Below are 21,990 nucleotides of genomic sequence, written 5' to 3'. Positions count from 1 at the left end.
TTTTACTTGCTATAACTCTGCTTTATAAATTTTATAAAGTAAAGTTACTTCCCTACTTTATAAATCACCATTACTGTGGAACCGGTGGGCAGTTAGAAAACTTTACTACTAACAGAGATACAAAAGTGGGCGGTAGGTATAAAAAGGGTGACTACCCCTGCGCTAAATGATCTACGGAAAGGTGGCCCAGCCGAGCTTCAGGCTCCCCAACTCTAAAACTGGGACAACAGCCCCCTTAGAGGGATGCTGCTGGACAGAGGAGTACGTGGCCCAGAGCAGAAACAGATTAGCCTGTTGGGAGAGTAAAGGAGCTCAGGGGACGGTCAGACCGTTTCCAATAACCAGAGCTGTCTAGACTAGAGTAGGAAGACGGCAGTCGGTTAGAGGTCGGTGGACTCGAAGTCCCTGCCAAACCTGAGGACTGTGCTGGTTGAGCGCTGGATGCCTACTGTAGCCGTAGACTGCTCTGACCCTTAATTCCACACTGCCAGGCCACCTGGCCACTGTTGCTGGAAGTACATTTTTCAGGTGAGAGGTTCCCAACTGAGCCAATGGGTAGAATGTAATCACACACTCTCTCTCACCTCAGAGTAGCACGAGGTTGCCGGGGTAACCGAACTATTCTGGGCCTTCCCTATGGGATCCCGACTTCTCTTTCCGCATCCCAGTGGGTTTTCTTCCTTTGGCCTTGCATTCTACACCTCCATCTGAGACCGCTTCCTCTGGCCTCAGCAGATCAGGGGAAATGGGGAGAGGAGGAACTGACCAGGCATCTGGACCTCCGCATTTTATTTCCTTATCCTTTGATTTCCTTAGTTACGGCACATTTCCATTTATGAAGTACTTTCCCTTATACAATCTCTCGGTGTTTACTTCTAACCTACCAAATAATTCCTCTGACCTCTTCTTGTTTTTACCCTTTAAATATCTGTTGATGGTTCATTCACCACATTCCCCATTCAGTTATTAATGGTCCACAAAAACTTACTAGCAGCAATCATTTACTGATTAATCGGCACAGCAATCCAGAAAGACAGGTAGTATTAATCCTTAGTTCTGCACAGGGAAGCCAAGGGGAAAAGAGAGGTTAACTTAGTTGCCCAAGGTCAGTGGCTAAGCAAGATTATAACCAGGATCTATCTCGTCTTCTATTTGCGCGAACACTTCCCAGTGTGTCATTCCTGTTCTTTACAAATCAAGATTGTCAGTGCAGCTAGGTCACTGCAGTGTTGAGATTCAGCTGTCACCGAACAGTTTGAAACTGTCAAAATTCAACCCCAAAGAATATTTGCCTGCTAATAGTTCACAAAGAAAAGTTGCTGAAGTGAAGAGATAATAGGACTTGAAGGCAAATTTTACAGGAGCAAAAGGGAAGGGAAAAGACGAGAAGTACGGTCCCAGCTTCTGCCACAAGGAGACTCTGAGAAAGTCACGTAAGTTCTCTGCATCTGGGCCATCTATAAAAATGAGTTTACACTGAGTGATATGCAAGATATCACGCTGTTTTAAATGAGATGCCCGAATACCTATGAAACCAGCACAAAAATACAAAGCTCCATTATCCAATGCTGCCAGGATCACGGTAAAATTGTTATATTCATTCACTGCTAATGAAGCACACAGCTACCCCCCCCCCCGAAAGCAACATGCCAGCAGACGGTAAGAACCAGAAAGAATTTCATATCCTTGACTGAGTAATTTAACTCATGCTGTGTTTTGCCCTAAGAAATAAGTCAATAGAAGCAAAAAGACATATACAAACAAAATGTACATTTCAGTGCTAGCTGTCAGAGGAAAAATTGTTATCAATTTCCACGTTCATTTCGGAGGGATGTCTTATTAAGTAAAAGCATAGAACAATACGCATGTCATGTTGCTATTAAAAAAGATAAATATGAAAATTAGGCAAAATCATCTAAATCTTACAGATACTATCAAATTAAGATAACCAAAAGGAAAATAAAAAACAAATACGTACTCTGGTGTCAAATATATAAAATGTGGACTAATGTGCAAGATCACAGGAAAACTCAAAATATGTTATGTTATTAGTTATCCTACTTAGCATTTTTATATTTTACTGTCTTTAATGAATGTTATTTTTCATTAACATATACATTTGATCAATTATTTAAAAATTTCTGAAACCCTGCTTTAAAGTTTTTGCCTTGCTGGCTGGGTAGTTCAGTTGGTTAGGGCATCGTCCCGATATACCAAGGTTGAGGGTTTGATCTCTGGTCAGGGCACATACAAGCATCAACCAATGAATGCATAAATAAGTGGAACAATAAATCGATCTTTCTTTCTTTCTCTCTCTCTCTCTACTCTCTCCCTCTAAGAATCAATAGATAAACTTTAACAATTAAAGTTTTGGCCTAACGCTGCATGTTGGTTGGCTGACATATTCGTTATTTCTCCACAGTGATTTCTGCTCTCTACAATTCTTTAGTGTCTTTGGAGATTCTAAAATCTCAGAACCCTTGTACTTCGTTCCCTCACCTAAAAGGATTCTTAAAACGATCTGTCAGCCAGTATAGCTATGCATCACGCCATGATTGCCTTAGAATGTTAATATTTGGCAATGCCTGATCCAGAAAGTCAAGATACTGCCGATATCCCTGACCTGGGGGTGTCTGTACAGCAACCACAAGGTGGCCATTACAATTTTCAGAGGGCATAGGTAGGGTAGTTTCATATTCCAAGATTTGGGATTTTTACAGCAGGGCATTTTATATTTTCAGGGGTCTCAGGACAGACTTCCGGTTGACTTGGGACAGCTGCTGTCCAGCAACACTGTGCTAGGACCTTCCCTTCACGGGACTATTACACTCTTCTTCATTCTTCAGACATGTTCTCTGACTAGTAGGTCATTTGTACATCTTTGCTCATAATATCTGGGAAAGACGGCAGAGCCGATGAATTAAAAATATGATTCTAGGTCTCCCGTGTGCCAGTGAGTGCCCTCATTAAAGCAGCGTGAATAGATGAGATCGGTTTCAAAGCTTTCCGTCCCTTTGCCCCAGAGCCAACGAGGCCAGGCTCTGAAAGGATGCACAGTAAAATTAAATATCTAAAAATTCATCTTTAATTAACAGAATTGGATTAAAGCTAGACACCACGACATATCATACGAGAAATGGCTGAGCTGGCTTCCAAGTGCTCTAATTCAATTAGGACGCAGTGAGTGACACTTGGACGGGAAAGGTTAATTGGGGGCGCCAGAACGCAATCATTCCTTACCTAACCAGTCATTAAACTTCTTAACCTCTGAGGGCAGTCCCAGCTCGGTGAAATCGCCTGTGTGGAGAAGGATGTCCCCATAAGGCATCTGGATACCATCTGTTCTGGAGTGTGTGTCTGAGATGCAGACAAACCGCGTGTGGCCCGCTGGTTTTGGAGTGTCATATGGGATGGGGTCGACCCTAAAGTAGACATAACAGATCCCATAACAGTTAAACATATTGAACCCTTGTAATTGTCATCGTACATACATATCTATTGTTATCTGTGAACACATCCCGACAAACTGATGCCAAGGCAGAGGGACCATTGTAACAGGGGACACTCTGGGGTGCAAAGGAGACAGCGTCACCCGCCTAACAACCTCAACAGACAAATTCAAAAAGTCTTACTTACCTGGTACAAAATATTTTTTAAAATACCTTACATGCGGAGTTGGAAATAACCCAAGAAACTGTTAAGAGTGATTATTGGTGAAGTTTAGGGACACTGAACCCCAACTGGGGAGGCAAAATTATGTTATTTCGTCTCTCATCATGCTCCAACTGATCCCACTACTCATTAGGAAATGAATAACTAATTTATTCCTTCTTAAACATGCATAAGTTAAGCAGTGAACTAATTTATGAAGAACACGGCACATGCTTTGCCAACTGAGATGTGAAGAGACATACGAGATAGTACTAATATCTAATATCCTTTCCAGAACTACTATACAGCGGTATCTTCTTGTTTTTTGCTAAGAGATTCTCCAATCAAATTATGGGGAGGAAAAGCAATGCCCATATAACAGCTTTTTTTTTTTTTAAAAAATGGATGTTAAAAAAAAAATTTAGTCCAGCTCCTTCTTTCCCACAGTGCATTATCTACGTCCCCATTACCTTCGCTCACTTGGAATGCTCAAATGCCTAGGGCAAAGATTCTGTTCAGTACAAAAGTAAGCCTTTTAATGAGTGTCTATAGATCCACATACGCATTAATATATGTATAGTTTCAGAGACCTAAGCACTGTGAAATTACACTGGGGCAAAAGAATCAAAAGGCAAAATGATCAACCCAGGAAAAAAAAAAAAGAAAATGAAACAGAACATTCTCTTTTAATTGAGTGTAACAAAGTGTGCTAACTAAACTTGGTAAAGAAATGCAAATCTAACTCTTCAAGCATACAGTTTTAATTATTTAAGGGGTTGGTAGCAGTGTTAAGGATACTTTAACTGTATTAACTCTACACTGACAGCTTCCTTTAATTTCTCGGTTGGAATGTGCACTTATTTTGGATTATGGGTGAAGGGAAGCATTTGTAAATGCAAAGAAAAGGTCACAAGAGAAGCAAACATGCAATGCAGAGATTACAGTGCGAAACGTTAAATAAGGAACCATATTTCATATCGAAGCCCCACCCTTGACAGTGAGCGTGCAGCAGAGACACACGGGAGGCTCGAGAAGACTGCCTGCACATCTCGCCTCTGCAGGCTGGGTTTAATGTTTCTTTTCTTGTTCCACTTTTTAAAAAGAAACAATCAGTTTTAACAATGCCATTGTAGGGAGGGAAATAAAGACGTCAGTATATAACCTGGTTGGTCTTGCATTTCTTCCACAGTTTATCTTTTCATTTTATTTTACCTTTGACAGAGAAAAATGAAAGAAAGAAAGAGAAAAGAACTCGAATAAGACAGAAAGGAGGAAGGAGAGAGGGAGGGACTGTGAACTGCTTAACACCGTGAAACTAACCAGAGCCCCATGGAGAAGGTTTACTTTCTGCAAAAAATCTATTAGATTTTGCCCAGAAAATTTAGAAATTAATAATATTGTTAACATGGAGAAAATTCACGAATCCACTGAGATCTCATGAGTAAATGGAGACCCTCCTGATTATATCCAATGTGTGTATATATATATATATATATATATATATATATATATATATATAGCTATATATATATGTGCAAAAATTTGGTATCATCTTTTCCATTATTGAGACTCTAATATATTCAATTTCAGTGGTTTTAACGTTATCAGTATCTTCTAAAGGTCATTTACCCAGAGACTGGATGACTGCCTCCTGCTGCAGCAGACTGTCACCCCTGAAAGTGACAGGTAATATTCTATTCCTCGACCTAAAGTTAACATGCTCACTAGAATGAAAGTATGCATATTTATACTTAACATACCTACATTTGAATGAAAATTAAAGAAATTAACCACTGGACTTTAATATATGAATAAATTCAGTATCATATATGTATATTTACATGTCTTTATTTCCTAGTTCCCACACTAATAATTTTAACAACCCCTATTTCTTCCTTTCAGTAACTCAGCTAAGTATGGGCTCAAATACTGCATCAAAATCTCTTAAGAGCCCATCCGAATTCATCATTTTGATTTTATCAAACAGAAAGCAGCACAGATATAAACCTTTTGCTGTGAATAGGCCCCGATTCTATGAATCTACTCAATTTAAAGAAGCAAATCATCACACGGGTACATAATTTGTTTCCCATCTTAGCTCTATATTGGGCAGTAACTTTTCAACACTATTGAAATACCAGTCCAGTTTTGAATGGCTGCAGCTTCCTTCCTCACCCTACCACCTCCTCCAGAGAAACATTTAAATGTCCAACAGAATCAACATGAAATAAAAGACCGACGAATAGAAAACCAGGAGACAGAAAACAGGCAGAAGATGTGTCTTCTCAGCTCTGAGCTGAAATGAAAGAGTCAGAAGCACCCAGCAACAGTCATGAAGGAGGCTCACCCATCACTGCCACCAACCCCATGTCATCAAAGGGAAACCATCTGTAGGCAGTTGGGAGCGATATGGAGGATTGATTTACGGTAGTGGCTTGGGAAAGGGGAAAGGATAAAGACGCAAATACAGAATTTCTGGGTCAGAATATCCTGACCCAGAAACACTGATGTCCGTTGTTACCCACAGGACCAAGTACAAGGATACAAGATAGTGCAGTATGTCAGAGCCATGCTGCAGGATAACATGACAAATATCGCCAGGGGGTCACAGGAAGAAAGACATTTCCACCCAATGGCATTCCGAGTTGAAATTGAAAATAAGATGGCTAGCAGAGTGGGCACATTGCAGCGGATGTAATTAAAGTTGAGACAATCCTAGGAAAACTATTATTTCCGAATTGGGTATTCGGTAAACACTTAGAAAAGATAAGACAGGTGAGGTGAATATTTCACTGGAAAAGCATGTGTCAGGGAAAACCCGCCTGCTCTTGGAGCATCTACCTATTCACACCGTGTGAAGACCCTCACACAGCATTCTCCCTCTCAGTTAACAACTTTACTGCCTGCTGTTTATGCTGCAGACTTCTCAAATGACCTAACATTTCCCTCAAGGCATCATGTCAAATATCCTAGCAAGTGAGTCTCTTACCAAGGCAATCGAACCCCTAGAGCCAGATTCAAATATCAGAATGAGATTTACACGTACATCTGAGTACACCCAGGGGAAAACAGGATGACATGGGAAGATGAGAAGAAAACACGGCATCGTAAAATCCCAGAGCTGGACAAAACTTAGGGGGCAGTGGGTTCAGTGCTTTGTATAAAGCTTGCATCCCCTCCCCCTTCCCTGATCAGCTGACATAAATTTTCTTTCCAAGGTTTCCAGAGAAGGGAAGTCCCCTTTCCCTCCCCCAGGGCAGCCCATTCTGGTTTCTGATAGCTCTTCTTTGCTAGAAACTTTTGGATCCAGAATCTGCACCTCTGAGAAAGCTGAGCGTGGTCCAAAGAGACTTGGCCTGAAGCCTGAAGACTGAGGAACAATTTTTGGCTGAGTTACTCACTTTGGACAAGTTATTTCGTTCTTCTGGTCTTTATTTTTTTCTCATTTGTAGGATGGGAATAATAAAGCCTTATCTGCTGAGTTGCTCTGAGGATATAATGGCCAAGCACTGGGTCTGGCACACAGCACATGCTCAGAAAGTAGACATGTAAAATGATGTTCCAGCAAAGCCCATTTAGCTGCAGCGCCAGACTGCGGCTCTGAATCCCTCTCCAAACTTATTAAGTGTGATACCAGCAAGGCACTTAACTCCTGTGCCTGGGTTTCCTCCTCAGTAAAACAAATATAAAAATAGTATCTATCTTATAAGATGACTGAGTATGACAAGGGATAAAGTATTTAAAGCATATAGAACAGTGTCCGACGCACAGCAGACACTCAATCAATGTTATTTTTCTCTAATTAGTAGTATTTGTACAACTATCACTAGTAGCAGCCATCAGTTTCTCTGCCCTCCACCTCTCCTTCTGGTACAAGGAGGTAACAGCAGCGCCCACACGAGGATTTCGTGGGAATTAAAGAACACCTACAACCCAGCTTGCCTGGGACTGGCACCGTCAATAAATACATTTGTTTCCTTCCTGTCACTTCCTTCTTAATCCTAGTTCTGAACTAACAGACTTAGTATTTACTCCCCTTTCCATTTGATAGCCCTTCAACTATGTGAGGACATGTATTACAATCTCCTGAAAGCTTCTGTAACTCAAGTTGAGGAGCCAGCTTTTCATCGTGTGATAGGACTTCACATGCCCCCAGAATCCTGGTGATCTCCTAGGTACAATCCGATTGGTCGAATCCCCTCCCACTATAGTCTCAGAATTCATGGACCATGTGCATCTGTGGACCACTGAGCAGCCAATCAAAGACAAATGTTAGTACAGACGACAGAGAGCCAACAGTGCTGGACACACGGGTGGACTTTCCCGGAAGCTGGAGCTATCATCTTAAACCATTTTCTAATTAAATCTCCAGGTTTTGTGCCAAGCCTCAAATCTTGCTCTTGAAACTTGGTTTTCAAACATGTTTACCTATCTTACCACAAATTCAAACAAATAAACCCACATTCTCATTTATTCAGTTTGGCATATTAGAGTTTTTTTACCTGTAAAAAATAATATGATAATATTATTGCTCCTACCATAGAAACCTCTCCTGGCCATAAGCGTTATTATTTTTGCAATCACAAATTCATACCACGTTGCATGTTCCATTGCTAGATCTTCAGAAAAGCTGTTACCACGTCGTTTGTTATGACATGCGTTTCTTTTTTTAGACCATGTGTGCAGTAAAAGACTTGTGTACACAATTAGCCTAATAATTCAATGTCAGAATAGCATATAACCCTTATAAAAGCATTTTAAAGGGATCCGAATGTATTTACCATTCCCCTTCCACTTGAAAACCTTGGTGTTGTCCTTCTGCATTCCCTTGACTTTATCTCTAAAAAGTTTTGCAGTGTGACATTTTTTTTTTTACCTGGAGAACTTAGATGGCATGAAAGCTAAAATGTTTCTGATGTTACAACATCTACCCTAGACGTACTGTTTGACAAAGATATGCAAAACTCACCAGCAAAACAATGAATAAATAAATACTAGGCTTAAATTAGTAGTAGACTCACAGAATTTTTGGACTGGAAGGGACCTTAGAGATTATCTAATCCTTTGTTTCATGTCTTTGAAAATCCTCTTCACAGTTTTTGCCTAACTCATGTGTATTATTATTTAATTTTTGTTGAGTCTTACAGTCTTTGCACAATTTTTTTTTAAGTTTTACATTACATAATAGCATCATGAAGTCATGAATCAGATATATGATGGTTGTACTTTTCAACTGCATGTTAAAATACATACATACTAAAATTCTGTTTAAGGTCTGTCCACTCTAAAGAACAAGAACTCAGGTTTTCTAACTTCCACTCCACTTCACTTTCCACTCACTTAATTTTGGAATCTAAAAATATGCCTGCCCTTGGAGAATAAGAATGATAAAAGTTTTAAAATGCTAGCAAATCAATCGCCTGAACTCTTCTAGCCATTAATATCTAGAGAGACTGCTCAAAATTACTGGAATTCACTGTCAAAAAAAAAAAATCTAAGTGTTAGTGCTCTGTGAATTGACCCCTCGATGTCAAATGTCGTCTATTTATACCTCAAAAAATGCACATTACAGTTTGTTGAGGGAGTTAGCAACAAAAAATTTGATTTCTAGAATATTGGTCAAGATAAAAGAGTGCTGCTCATGCTCAAGCATGTCAAGACACATGCTTAGACAGGCTGTGTTTCCAAATACAGGTGTCTTCAGAGGACGTACCTGAGTGAACAGAAAAGCCTCATTAAAAGACCCCTGCTTGCGGATGCACGGGGCTTCCTGTGCTCTTATTATACTGGTCAGCAATTAGCTACGTGACCCTGGGCAAGTCACTTCCCCTTTTCTAGTCTGCTCCTCGAGTATGAAAAGAGGGACAGAGCCAAATGATCCCCTAATGACCAGCTGCCTGGTTTCCATGACACTATTAATTTGTACAAGACTTTAGAAACAATTCAGTCTCCTCCGTAGCTTAAAACACATTCTTTCTCTTGCCTCTTGCAACTGTGTTTTCTGTTTCCCAGACAATGCAAAGAGAAAGGTAGTCCAGGTCTATCCAGCTGTAATCCAAATTAGCGCTACTATGTATACATAGAAAAAGATGTGGAACTGTAATTGAGGACTACAGATACAGCTTCCAGGTACATCTAGTGTAAAAGAGAACAAAGAAACCAGAATGCCAGTGAGTGAGCACAATAAAACAGGAATTTGAAAAATGTGTCATGGAACCAGTTGCTTCAGAAATGCGGCTGTTGTCTTTTCTTTCTTTTTTTTTCTTAAAACTAAGAGCTGGTGAAATTCTCCTAGCTTAGCACTCACGCCCCAGAACAGAAACGGTGCTGAAACACAGTAAGTAAGCATAACAGAACCAGATGTATAAATACAGTCACATTTGTACGAAGGGCACTGCTTTCCTCTAACTGCTGAACTGCTGTATCAACACTGTTCTATCACCAACTAATTACAGCTAACAAAACCCACTGCACGGAGTGTGTCTTGTCTATTTTTTCCTGGTACAAAAGTACAGTGATGACATTCAATGAATATTAAGTGGTAACAGTTTAATTCTTTGAGCGCTGCATACGCTGTGAATTCATGGTCCTTGCACTGGTTCCATTTGAGGCGATTTGATGTCGTCCGTCAAGCTAGCTACTGTGTGAGCCCCAGAAATCTTTCATCCTGGCATACTGTTGGGGTATAAATAGCCCATTGGAGATGTACTGTCCGAGGTTAAACGTTTGCCACTCTTTTAACCTAGCAATCAAGTTAATCGGCTTACATATCAGTACTGGTCTTTTACTTGAGGAAAGAAGCCATGTGACGCTGTATTACATTTGTTAGTCTACACAGGCAGTCAGTCAGTTAGTCAGTCAGTCAACAACCATTTCTTAAGTAGCTACCTGTGTGTCAGGTACCACAGCAGTTTCTGGGAGGACAAAGAAGCAACAAGGGTGGTTCCTTCAAGGATTCTACAGTTCACTTGTCAATTCATTATTTAACAAATGCTTATTAGCATGCCTAATTTCTGCTCCTTTAGTCACTTCACATTTATTAAGCACCATAGATTGTGCTAGGTGTTAAGGAGACAGCTATAACTAAGTCACAGAGACGGTCCTTGTGATATGTAAGTGGGTGACTTAGGACACAGCATAAAAAGTTTTATAATAAGCGGTGTGCAAGGTGCTGTTGGGTAAAGGAGAAGATGTCTGGCATGACTTTGAGGGCTGGGAGGAGCAGGGGACATTACAGTGGGCACAGAATACAAGGCAGTGTGTCAGTTTCCAATGCCTGGGACAAAGGATCTCAGGCTCGGAAAGAGGAGGCCTCAGAGTGACCTAAAGCTGGAATTAGAAGTGGAATTTAAACAAGCAGAAGTGGAAAATCAAGCAGAAAAGAAGTGCTGTTCAGGCAGCAGCAGGAAGGTATGGAAGCACTGGGTGTATTTAGGGACTTGTGAGTGAAGAGGCGTGGCCAGAGCAGTCACTGAGACAGTGAGCAGTGGAAGGTTTGAAAAGCTGGTGGGACTAGGGCCAGACCACAGAGAGCCAGACTGTGCGCTTGAACCAGCCCTGGAGGCCGTGAAAAACATCCTCCTTCTTCACCCACTGAAAGGTACAGGGGCCCACAGGGAAAACTGGCTTTGAGGAAAACCACGGAGGCTCCACGCAGGATGTGAGGGTGACTGAGGTGGGGTGGGAGGGCACGAAAGGAAAGGAGGCTGGCTCAATTTAAAAAAAAAAATTTTTTTTTTTTTGAAAGAGACGGGGAAAGGGTCAGATAGGGACAGACAGGAAGGGAGAGAGATGAGAAGCATCAATTCTTTGTTGTGGTATCTTAGTCATCTTAGTTGTTCATTGATTGCTTTCTCATATGTGCCTTGACTGAGGGGTTATAGCAGAGTGAGTGACCCCTTGCTCAAGATAGAAATCTTGAGCTCAAGCCAGCGACCTTGGGCTTCAAGCCAGCGACCTTTGGGCTCAAGTCAGCAATCATGGGGTCATATCTATGATCCCACACTCAAGCCAGTGACCCTGCATTGAAGCTAGTGAGCCCGTGCTCAAGCCAGCAACTTCGGGGTTTTGAACCTATGTCCTCTGTGTCCCAGTCCAAGGCTCTTTCCACTGCACCACCACCTGGTCAGGCTAATATTTTAAATGTTAGGGGGGGGGGGAATTCATATGGAAGTGTTTTGTCTAATTAAACAAGATTATTTTTGTATTCAAATTTGATCAAAGGAGAACAAATTCTTTCTTTCTCCACCTTTCCAACTCATCAAAGCCAAGTTTTCCAGGGCTTAATGTCTCACAAGTAGATGTTAATGGCATTCACTGTTTAGTTAATTGTGCTTATCAGAAGTGCAGGTAACTTCATATTTGCATGGCTAATGGGCCTTCTTTAAAGTCTGCGGCCATTTCAGTTGGGTTTTAATGGTCTGTAAAGGTTTTTTTCCCTCCAGTTTCGGGTTGAATTGATTGACTTCCTTTCAAAAAATCAGTCATGCCTAAGGCTAAGACCATTCTTAGCTACCTATGGGACATCGTGTAAGTACATTTCAAGACAAATGCTTATTTGTAAGGCCACTTAACATGATGCCAACAACTAATGACCTTGCAGAATTAACCCAGTACAATAATTTTCAGGCTCAATATATGTTCCTCTGGAGGCTGTTCCATGACAATAAAGAGAACCGTTTTACCCTCTGTCTTTATCTCTTGCTGAAATAGCTAGCCCACTATTCAACCATAAAAATTACATAGTTCTCACACAATGGAAGAACACATGGAGAACTATTTTCTTGCCCCTCTGGGAATGAATGAATGCTATCCTGGTCAAGTATTTCATAGTTTACATTTATTCGTGATTCTTACAGGGTCCGTGTGTCCAAGGTACAGACCTGGCAGGTGACCTGTTGGACATCACCAGCTAGTATGTGGTTGAAAAGAGAATTGCGTCTAACTCTGACTGCAATCAAAATAGGAAATACTCTATACGGAGCTACAACTTCTGATTGGCACTGGCCAAGCTCTGCCAGGTTTCCCAGTAGAACGACACTGGAAAGGTCCGCCTGTAGGCAGGTACACCTGTAAGTTAGAGCTACAACCGCAGTTTCAGAGCTGCAATGGTCTCCAGTCACACCGCCTGCAGAGCCTGAAGTCTTGACTATCGGCACCTTTACAGGAAAACCTTTGTCCATTCCTGATGTTGTCACTCAACAAGCATTTATTAAGCAACCATATATATATATATATATATAGACATTTTATTACTAATAATCATGCCTGATAATTAGCAGTATCCACTCTGTGTCAGGAGCTTTTTCCTGTATTTTTACATTTAATCCTCTCAAGATCTCTGTATGGTGTATGGGTGTGTGGGTGCACTTTTTTTTTTTTTGTATTCCCCAAATTTTAATGAATGTTACCTGATAAGCTTGGGACTTTGGATTTGGAATCTGTCTAAACCATGACTTTCTGCCTTTTGCTGTGCAATAGTGTTTCTCAGAGGTTTGGGGAAATTTTTAAGACTTTAGAATGAGCATCCTTTTAATAGAAGGCTGAAATCTCTGGGTGTTACCTGTTACAGGAACACAGAGCTTATCTTTTGGGCTAGTTTACAACCTCACAACTTGTACCGAAGTGAAAGCAGTGCAAATAAGTCTCATCTGTAGATGAAGGAATTCTGTCCATTGGAGATTCAACTGACTCCGCTCCTGCTTTGCGTCCTTTTGTCAATTCATTTCAACAGTCTTTTATTCCGTGTAAATCTGAGGTTTTCCTATGAACCTGTTATAACAGATGTCTTGGTTCCCTCATTTATTAATAAGTTAAATAACATTTTTGAACAGTCTGCATTTTATATCTGTACGAGTCAGGATTTTCTTTTACAGAGGTTACCAAGAAGACGTTTCTACCATCCAGAACCTCCCATTTTTGCTTGAGAAACTATCTTAGCAAACTGTAATCAACATGACCATAAATTATGTATCCCTACATAGGTATGGGAGGCAGGAGAGTAAGAGAGAACAAAGTGATCAGGAAGTCACTTTAGGGGTTCGTTTATGTCACTTACAGCATCAACGACACCAGGGTTTGGACCACGGCTCTGTCCCTGCCTAGCTTTGAGACTCTGGACAAGTTACTAAATTTCTGTAAGCCTCAATTATCTCATCTGTAAATTAGGGATGATAATAGAAGTTGCCTCATAAAGTTGATATAAAGCCTTAATGACTACTACTTATACTTATTTAAATAACTGGTGCCCATTAAGTGCTCAATACAGGTTAGCCATCATTACTGAGATGGTTCTATGAAAATATTGATGAAGAGAATTAGTTCTATTCTGAGAAGGGTAGTCTTCACAAAGTGTGTATATTTCATCTGGGTCTTGAAGGGTAGTAGGAGTTCACCAAGAAAACAGCTAAGATAATGCCATTTGTCATAAAAAGAACAGCATTTAAAAAAATAATAAAGGGTAGTATGAAGGTGAGGAAGGTGAGTCAGAGTGCCAAATTATAGGAAGGTAGTTCCCTGGTGATTACTGCATGTATTAGGTGACCTGGATTTTCCTAAAGTTGTTGAAGCCTGTACCTCTTCACATTTGTATAAGATTGCTAAAATCAGTAGGAATGCATCATATAGATAAGAACTGTCACAAAAGCAGGACACCAAATCATCATGACTATAGTTGTAACTGACTACTCACCCAGTTTAGGCACTCATCAGGAATAAATGGTTATTTTATTCCAAATTTTATAAAACAAAAAGTATTAGCCAAGAATCGCTGAGTCCAAGGTACAGAACATGTTTTAGAGAAGCCAAACTTCATTTAACACACTTTTAACAGCTGACATAATCTTTCCATCTCTATCTCTGTCTCTGACCCCCCCCCCTTCTCTCTTTCTCCTATACACCCAGGATAATAACACACAAATCAAATTATACCCTGGTTCTTATCCTGGCTGGATCCAGTTTCTTTTAGTGCCTAGTTATATGTCTTTTCTACAGTCCTTTATTGTCTCACGATAATTCACATATATAATTACCCCGCTCTATTTCAAAGCAGTGACTTTCCCGGATACTTTGGATAAGGGGAATAAACCTCAGGTAATTCTCAGTTCAGTGTCAACATTTGCTGAAACTTTACTAGAAAGCACCATGTGTGCATAATTCTGTCTGGTCCTTTCCACCACTACATACACACCCATTTGAACGCTAAGCTGTGGAGGCCTATTATATGGTGTGTGCATTCTGCAAAATTGCCTATTGTAGTGTCCTGTAGGTCTGTTATAGGCCAGACACTCCAGTGATCGCTTTCTGCTGGAGCAATGATGGATAAGATGAAAAGGAGGTTAGCTCACTTTAGTTTTTTGGCTGGCAGCTAACTTCCTCAAAAAGCCTTCTTCTCCTTTAAAAAAAAAAAAGAAGAAGAAGGAAAAAAAAACCTCTTACAGGTACTCCCTGTGCCCTACTATCTGATACCATCCCACCCCCAGTCTCAGGAGGTTCTGCTGTGATTGTTTCAAGCTCTCTTCCGCATGAAGAGGTGACCACGTGACCACTGCCATCCATAAAGGCTGAAGTGAGTGTACTTAGCTAAAGGGCATTGCAATAATTTTTCTCTTCCACGTGAGAAAGTTAGCCTTGAAAATTCTCTGGCTCACTGCCTGTTTTTAAATAATCTTTTAGGGAGAGGTGATCAAATGGGGCATATAAAGTTGGAACTGATCCCCCTCTCATTTCCATATTAATTGCTTTTGCAAACAACAACAATAGTAATAATAATGGAAAGATGGTAGCCCCTATCAAGCCTTTGGGTTTGCTTTCTAGGCAGTGGAAGAGACTGGATATTTTAATAGGCAGTGCCTCCAAACGCCCATTGTAGGAAAGCCGTCCTGGCTGACAGATTAAACTTGATCACATCAGGGCTGGCGCAGTTTTGTACAGATAATGTGATTCCTTGGAAATCTAGGGTGCATGGTGGCCTGAGAAAGTCACTGGAAAGATTCATAACCCCCAACAACAAATCAGCTTCTGGTTCCAAAGAGCTTACTGTCTTTCCCACCCGTGCTGCAGTATGCACAGTACTGGGAAAAGTGGTGAGACTCACGAACTCTTTCCAGGAAGCGCGGCAGAACGAGAACACAATTTCTCCCTCTTTGACCTGACCCTCAGACGTTGGCTACAGGACCCACAGCAGGTGGGTCGTCCCCCTGCAGCCCAGCAGAGGGGACGTGAGGATAGACAGCCAGGAATTTGGATGGGAGTTTGCCAGAACAAAAGTTCGCCACGATCTCGTGGCAATTTAGCACACAGCTAATTTTTATAAGCAGTTGGCCTAAGAGGTATGGACAAGCTCACACACATCCCCACGTGATGCGTCCACAGCTTGCGAGGCTAAGTCACGGGCTCTACTGTGCCTTCTCTCCCTCCTCAGTGAAAGGGGAAACCTCAGTCAGACCTGGCGGGGAGCTCCCTAGTAACCACAGGTGCAGCCCTCACCTGGGGAAAGACGCAGGAAGACCTCCTACAGGGTGCGGTTCTGGGCTGGTCCTTTCTTAATGAGAGGGCATCAGTCAGGTGAATCTGTACATAGTGTGGCCGGGTTTCTGGGTTAAAGCTTTTTTTCTTTCCACAGGAGATTGAGTATAACTCACTCAACTTGTTCCCTGCACACTGGATTCCTGTGGGAAAGTTCCAGTTACCACTTAAACTCGAGTCAACTACTTTGCCCTTTCTGATCTGCCTCCCGTTCTCTTCATCTTTAACTTGGACACTGGAACAACCCTGCCTACTTTCCCAAACAGCTGCTTCAGAAATAATCAGACTTTGTTCTCACCTCTGTGTAAAAAGGATAGCGTTATTATTCCCATTGGAATCTAAGGCCGGATGGGTTGAGGGACTTGCTCAGGGCCACTGTTAGCAACAAAACCGGATACAGGCTCTGTGCTTCCCAACTCCCGCTAATAAAAATAATGGCTGCCATTAATTCATGCTATTTATCGTGCACCAGGCACCTTGCCAAGCACTTTCTGAACATTACCTCATCTATTCCTTGCATGAAGCTTGTAAGGAGGTATTATTAATCCCATTTTACAGATGAGAAGTACTGGGTTTATGAGGTTAAACAATTTCCCCCAAGGTCAGCGATGCCGAAAAGGATGAAGCCTCAGTTGCAAAGGGAGACTGTCCGAGTCCTGGCTCAGTCACTAATTACACCGACTCCCAGTCCAATACTGTTTCGACACAAATCTGACGTAAAGAAATGTTAACTTTTCTCCAGATCTGAAGATTTTAAATATTAGGTATTCCTTGGAAATACCTAATAAACTTTTGAAATTCCAGCTTTACCCACTTTGATACCGTCCAACAGAAAACACTCTACAAACTATAAAGCGCTATTTTGACAGGTGTTCTTACTGGTCCAAATATCATTTGCTTCCATCTCTTAGTTCACGTCAAAGAAAAACAGATGTTCAATATAAATTCCTGCATGAAATTTACTGGAATCCCTAGAGGACTTTATGAACATAGTAAGTTCTCAAGACAAACAGCATGGATTCAAATCCCAAATATTATGAACTGACAACCTCTGGAACATGAGTTACTGGACTTTGGGCTTTGGTTTTCTCGTGCTGACATTAGGGATAAAAATACGTACCTCCTAGAGACATTGTGAGAAAGTAATGAGAACGCACAGGGCACAGTGTGAGGACCAATCATTGTCATAAATATTATTGTTTTACCGTTATTTCTGCCTCTTCAAAATTTGCAGGATCACCCTAATTTCACTAAATTGACAAAACATGACCACTCTCTTTAATGAGGTGCCCCAACACTCTCTCTAATATCCTGATAATAAAGCACCCTGTACCTTAACTGGGAAAGAACATACCATTTCGTAACTTATAATTCAACTCCGTCTCTCAAAATTATTATTCACTGGGTACTATTAAAACTGTCAAGGCTTCTAGGTCACCTAAGCACTTGTGTCAAATAGCTGTTATTTTACACAAAGTAATGTGTTAATTCAGTCAATTAAGAGTCACCTGAGAAACTGGAATCACAAAGGACAAGCCAATTGCCCTGACCCACAAAGGTGAGTTTGCCCAAAATATGAGAATTATTTTACGGAGAAAAAAAAAATCTTTCTCCCCTCCTAATTATAAAGTTTATGCTTACTTAAGTTAGTAAAATTAAGAACGTGCATAAAAAGCAAAGATGAATTCCAGAAATAGATACTAGAAACATTCTGGTATCTTTCCATTTTGTCTTTTCGCTATGCATTTTAAAAGCATAATTGGAATCATTCTGCACTCGGAATGTTATATTCAGGGAATTTTTTTTTCCTCCACTTAAACCATTATAACGTCAGCATTTTCCATGTTACTGCAGACTCTTTATAAACGTCTTCACTGGGTACAGGACATTTCACGAGTTAGTGTTGTCATAATTTTCCTAACCGTTTCCCTTCGCGGAACTCCCCCAAAAGGCTTTTAAGCTGTCAAGCCCAGACAAGATTTCTAGACATACAGCCTTAACAATGGGGCCTGCCTGTGGTCATGAATCGGGCCATTTTGGGAACTAGCTACATAACTTCTCACCATTAAGTGAGAAACACCGTGGGTCCTACTCTCCAAATGCCAACAGACCAGAAATTCAGCGATGTGAGAACCTCAAATGCCAGTAGTTCTGGGCGCAGTTACAACAACTCCTCTAAGATAAATAAAGCAATGTTCTCCACCGTCCTGGCCACCCACGGCGAGCAGAGGGAAGAGCGCAGGCACCTTCCCCCTTCGTGGCCCGTGCTCCAACGCGGACACGGGGCACAGAGGCGTCTGCTTCTTCCACTGCTCATCACTGCTTGACACCATTTGCCACTGACTGCACCACAAAACCTACTTTTTAAAATCATGTATCATGTTTGTTCTATTTTTTTTCCAGAGGAAAAAAAAATATCTTAAAAGCTCTCATCACCAGGAAAAAAATGTGTTAACTGTGAAGTGATGAATGTTAACTAAACTTAATGTAGCAATTATTCTGCAGCATAGACCCGATATCAAATCATTAGGTTTGACACCCAAAGAAATACAATATTATATGCCACGTCTATCGCAACTTAATAACTATAAAAACGAGTAACCTCACTTTCACTTACAAACTAAAACAAAAAAAAAAATTGACAAACAAAAACAAAGAGTAAAATATTTCCCAAGAGAAAAGAATGTGGGTCTTACTCACGGTCCCGGAATAGAACACTGGCGGCAGGAGACTCAACCGCCAGGGCTCACGCATCACCATCATGCTCACGCACGGCCGTCACTTCCACATCCCAAACGCAGCGCCAGGCCGTTCAGGTTAGGAACAGAGGTGCGGCTCGAGAAACAACCTGCGATTTACACTCGCATTTTCCACAGTTAAAAACCAACAATCACGGACTTTTGTGTCAAGTAGCGAAAGTTTCCTCACAGAGAAGACAACACTTGTGAAATTCTAGTCACAGTAGCTGGCCTCATAAACACCTTCGCTGCTCCTGATGAAAACAAGATTGAGAAACGGGAAAAGAGATCACTGCTTCACGCTGAAAGTCAGGAAAAGCAGGGCGTGAACTCGGCTTCGAGCCTCACGAAGGAGGGCTATCAAGGGCCCATTCAGAGGTTTCTGTGTGTATTAAATATGGCGCTTATAGCTCCAAGCACCATGCCTGGCACAGAGCAGGTATGTCTCACCTTGTAAGGATTTCAGTGTTATTAACGAGAAATGTCTGGACGGCAAGCAGGAAGCTGTCGGGAGGTCAGATAGCACTGACGGTGATTCACGAGGGCAAATCATCGTCAACAAAGTCAAGGACCCAGAGATTAAAAAACTGAGGACTACTGCTTCCAGGTGTTTTTTTTTTTTAAACAGTATAAAGCAAACTAAGAACCAAGGAGGAAAAACACATCCTTCCCAGACTTCTTGGCTGTGTCTTGGGGCAATCTACCCAGAAGTGTGAATCCTCAGACCCAGCCCTGAGCAGCAGCAGCTTCGTGCCTCCCATTCAGCTCAGTCCCGGGGCAGGCTTCTGAACTGATCACACTCTGACCACAGAGAGCATCCAGAAAGTCCTAATCCACACGTCACAGCGCTCAGGGACGAGCCATTCTGACACCTCCCTCTGCCTTCTTTGCCTTGTCACTTCAGTCTTAGTAAATGGCCTCCTGCCCCCTTTCTGTTGTAAGCCTTTATAGCCTACAACAGTTCCAAGCACTGCTGTCAACTGGCCTCTGCCCTGTTCCTTTAAGGCTAGGCTCTGATTATTAAAATTCTGCCCACAAACTCAAGAATGTCCACTGGAAGCCTGCCACCCGTTGCCACACCTTCCTTGGGTGAGAGGAGCCCCCACACTCGCCTGCGCTTAGGCCTGACACCACACGCTGGCCTCCCTGACACTGGTTCACTGGTGCACAGCTCCACACAGCCACGTGACCTATCATCCTTTGAAGACCTGCCGCTCACACCAACCCCAAACGCAGACAGTCTCCGGGACTCCACAGAAACGGAGCTGGAAGACTGGTCTCCTCCACCATCTCCAGATGCCAATGTGCATCATAGCAGAAAGTCTCACTGACCTCACTCATCCCAGAGGACAAACCAGTCTCACTCAACTGTACATTATATATATATTTTTTAAGATTAGACTTTATTTCTTCCCCCTCATAGGAAACACACACCTCAGTCCAGGTCCTTTGAATGGGTCACTCATCCATGACTTACGAGCCCTGTCACTCCAAAGATTACCTCATTATTGTCACTCTCTTGCTTTTGTGACATCAACCGACATACTGATTCACGGATTTTTAGCACCAGCAGTTTTGGGGACCTAGTTTACATCCTCCAGATAAGAAAACAAGGCTCGGATATGAGAGACTTGGTCCATGTCAAAGTGCAAGCCAGTGGCAATCTGAAACTAGAGGCTCCCGAGCCCTGGTCTCTCAGGCCACGGACACATTCTTAGATGACTGTCTGTGAGGCAGTGAGGAAGAAGTCCTTTCCTGCTTCTCCAGAACCCAGTTTCTCCTTTCCAGTCTCCACTTCCATAGTGCATTCTTTGAGGAAATCTTTTTCTTCCACAAGCCTCCAAATGTACCTCAAAGTTAGAGAACATCTTTTCTTTCTTAAATTTTCCTACTCAGTGTTGGGTGTTTAGCTGAACGGGTTGAGTGCTGAGTGTTCCCTCTGGATTTCCACCTGTGACTGTGATGTTTCCAAGTCTAACTCTCCCGTCAATAATCACCAATCCCTTTGACCACGAAGAGGAAAGTTCGGGAACTAATAAAAGGAATTCTGAGTAAGTTTGACCTAAAATCTTACAATGTTAGAAATGTAAGAATCCTTGGAGACCATCTGCTTTAACAAATATTAGTTCCATTTTATAGATGGGGGAACTGAGGCTGGTTATCATTTGATTATCCCTGTCCTCCTAATACTGCATTCCTCCATATTCTGAAGTGAAAAAGTCATCCTAGGTCATGCTTCTCTACAGAACCTCAATCCGTGGAACTACTCCAAAAGCATATTTGTGGATCTGGAATATATTTACTGCATGATTCTTCATGACTTCAATTCCACATGGTTTTATCATGAGCACTGTTTTGGAAAAGAAAAAAGAACAAAGTCTAAATCTTTAGTCCATGGGTCTGTCACTGTCTCCCTGACAGACCAGCATGACCCATAGTCTCAGATAAACTTGTGTTTCACTAACCAGCTGTGAAACCCAAGTCACACTAGGAGGCCTCTTCTAGCCTTGGTATTCTTATCTGCAAAATGGAAATAATACCATCTACTTCCGAGGGTATATATTATAACAAGCACTAAATAGATAGTAAGCACTATCAACATCATCGTTGTCATCTCTTGTGGATTTTGTCTTTTTCTCTCTGGCTTGTCTCTTTCTGGCTGGTTTCCTAGGTCGAACTTAGCCTGTACGCCCTGCATTCATGAGGATGGAAGATGCCCTAAGGTAGAAAGAAAAGGGGCTCCCCAAAAGAAGTGTTTAATCAAGGCTAAGACAATAAATCAGGGGGAAAATCAGCATGGAAAAATAGTCACAATCATAAAGATTATGTTTATACTCTAAGCTATGACAAAGTTTGAATGAAGGCTTAAATAGGTCATGAGTGTGCATTACGTTGAAACTTTTCCCCCATAATAAATTTGTAAGATTATCATTTTTAATTTTTTAAATAATCCCAGACTCAGGCAGTTTGCTTGTCTGAAATACAGCAGGAATGCAACAAATATTTGAATTAGTGAATTAATTAAAAAATAAACACCATGCCAAATAAGCAAATACATATCATAATTCTGAAACGG

The 21,990-nt window shown here is 41.5% G+C and overlaps 1 protein-coding gene across 6 annotated transcripts in view; it reads right to left on the bottom strand.

Annotated features, from left to right (window-relative positions):
• The window catches only part of MPPED2 (metallophosphoesterase domain containing 2), a 168,529-nt gene that overhangs the window by 116,998 nt on the left and 29,541 nt on the right, over positions 1–21,990 (bottom strand). For all 6 annotated transcript variants that reach the window (XM_066363988.1, XM_066363978.1, XM_066363998.1 and 3 more), the window contains exon 3: positions 3,241–3,422. In XM_066363988.1, the coding sequence (XP_066220085.1) occupies positions 3,241–3,422 (182 nt within the window). The remainder of the gene's footprint in view (positions 1–3,240; positions 3,423–21,990) is intronic.

Source organism: Saccopteryx leptura, chromosome 1 (assembly GCF_036850995.1).
Source record: "Saccopteryx leptura isolate mSacLep1 chromosome 1, mSacLep1_pri_phased_curated, whole genome shotgun sequence".
Taxonomy (NCBI): Eukaryota; Metazoa; Chordata; class Mammalia; order Chiroptera; family Emballonuridae; genus Saccopteryx; species Saccopteryx leptura.
Note: the sequence above shows the minus strand (reverse complement) of the source record. Positions and strands in the feature narration are given on the sequence as shown.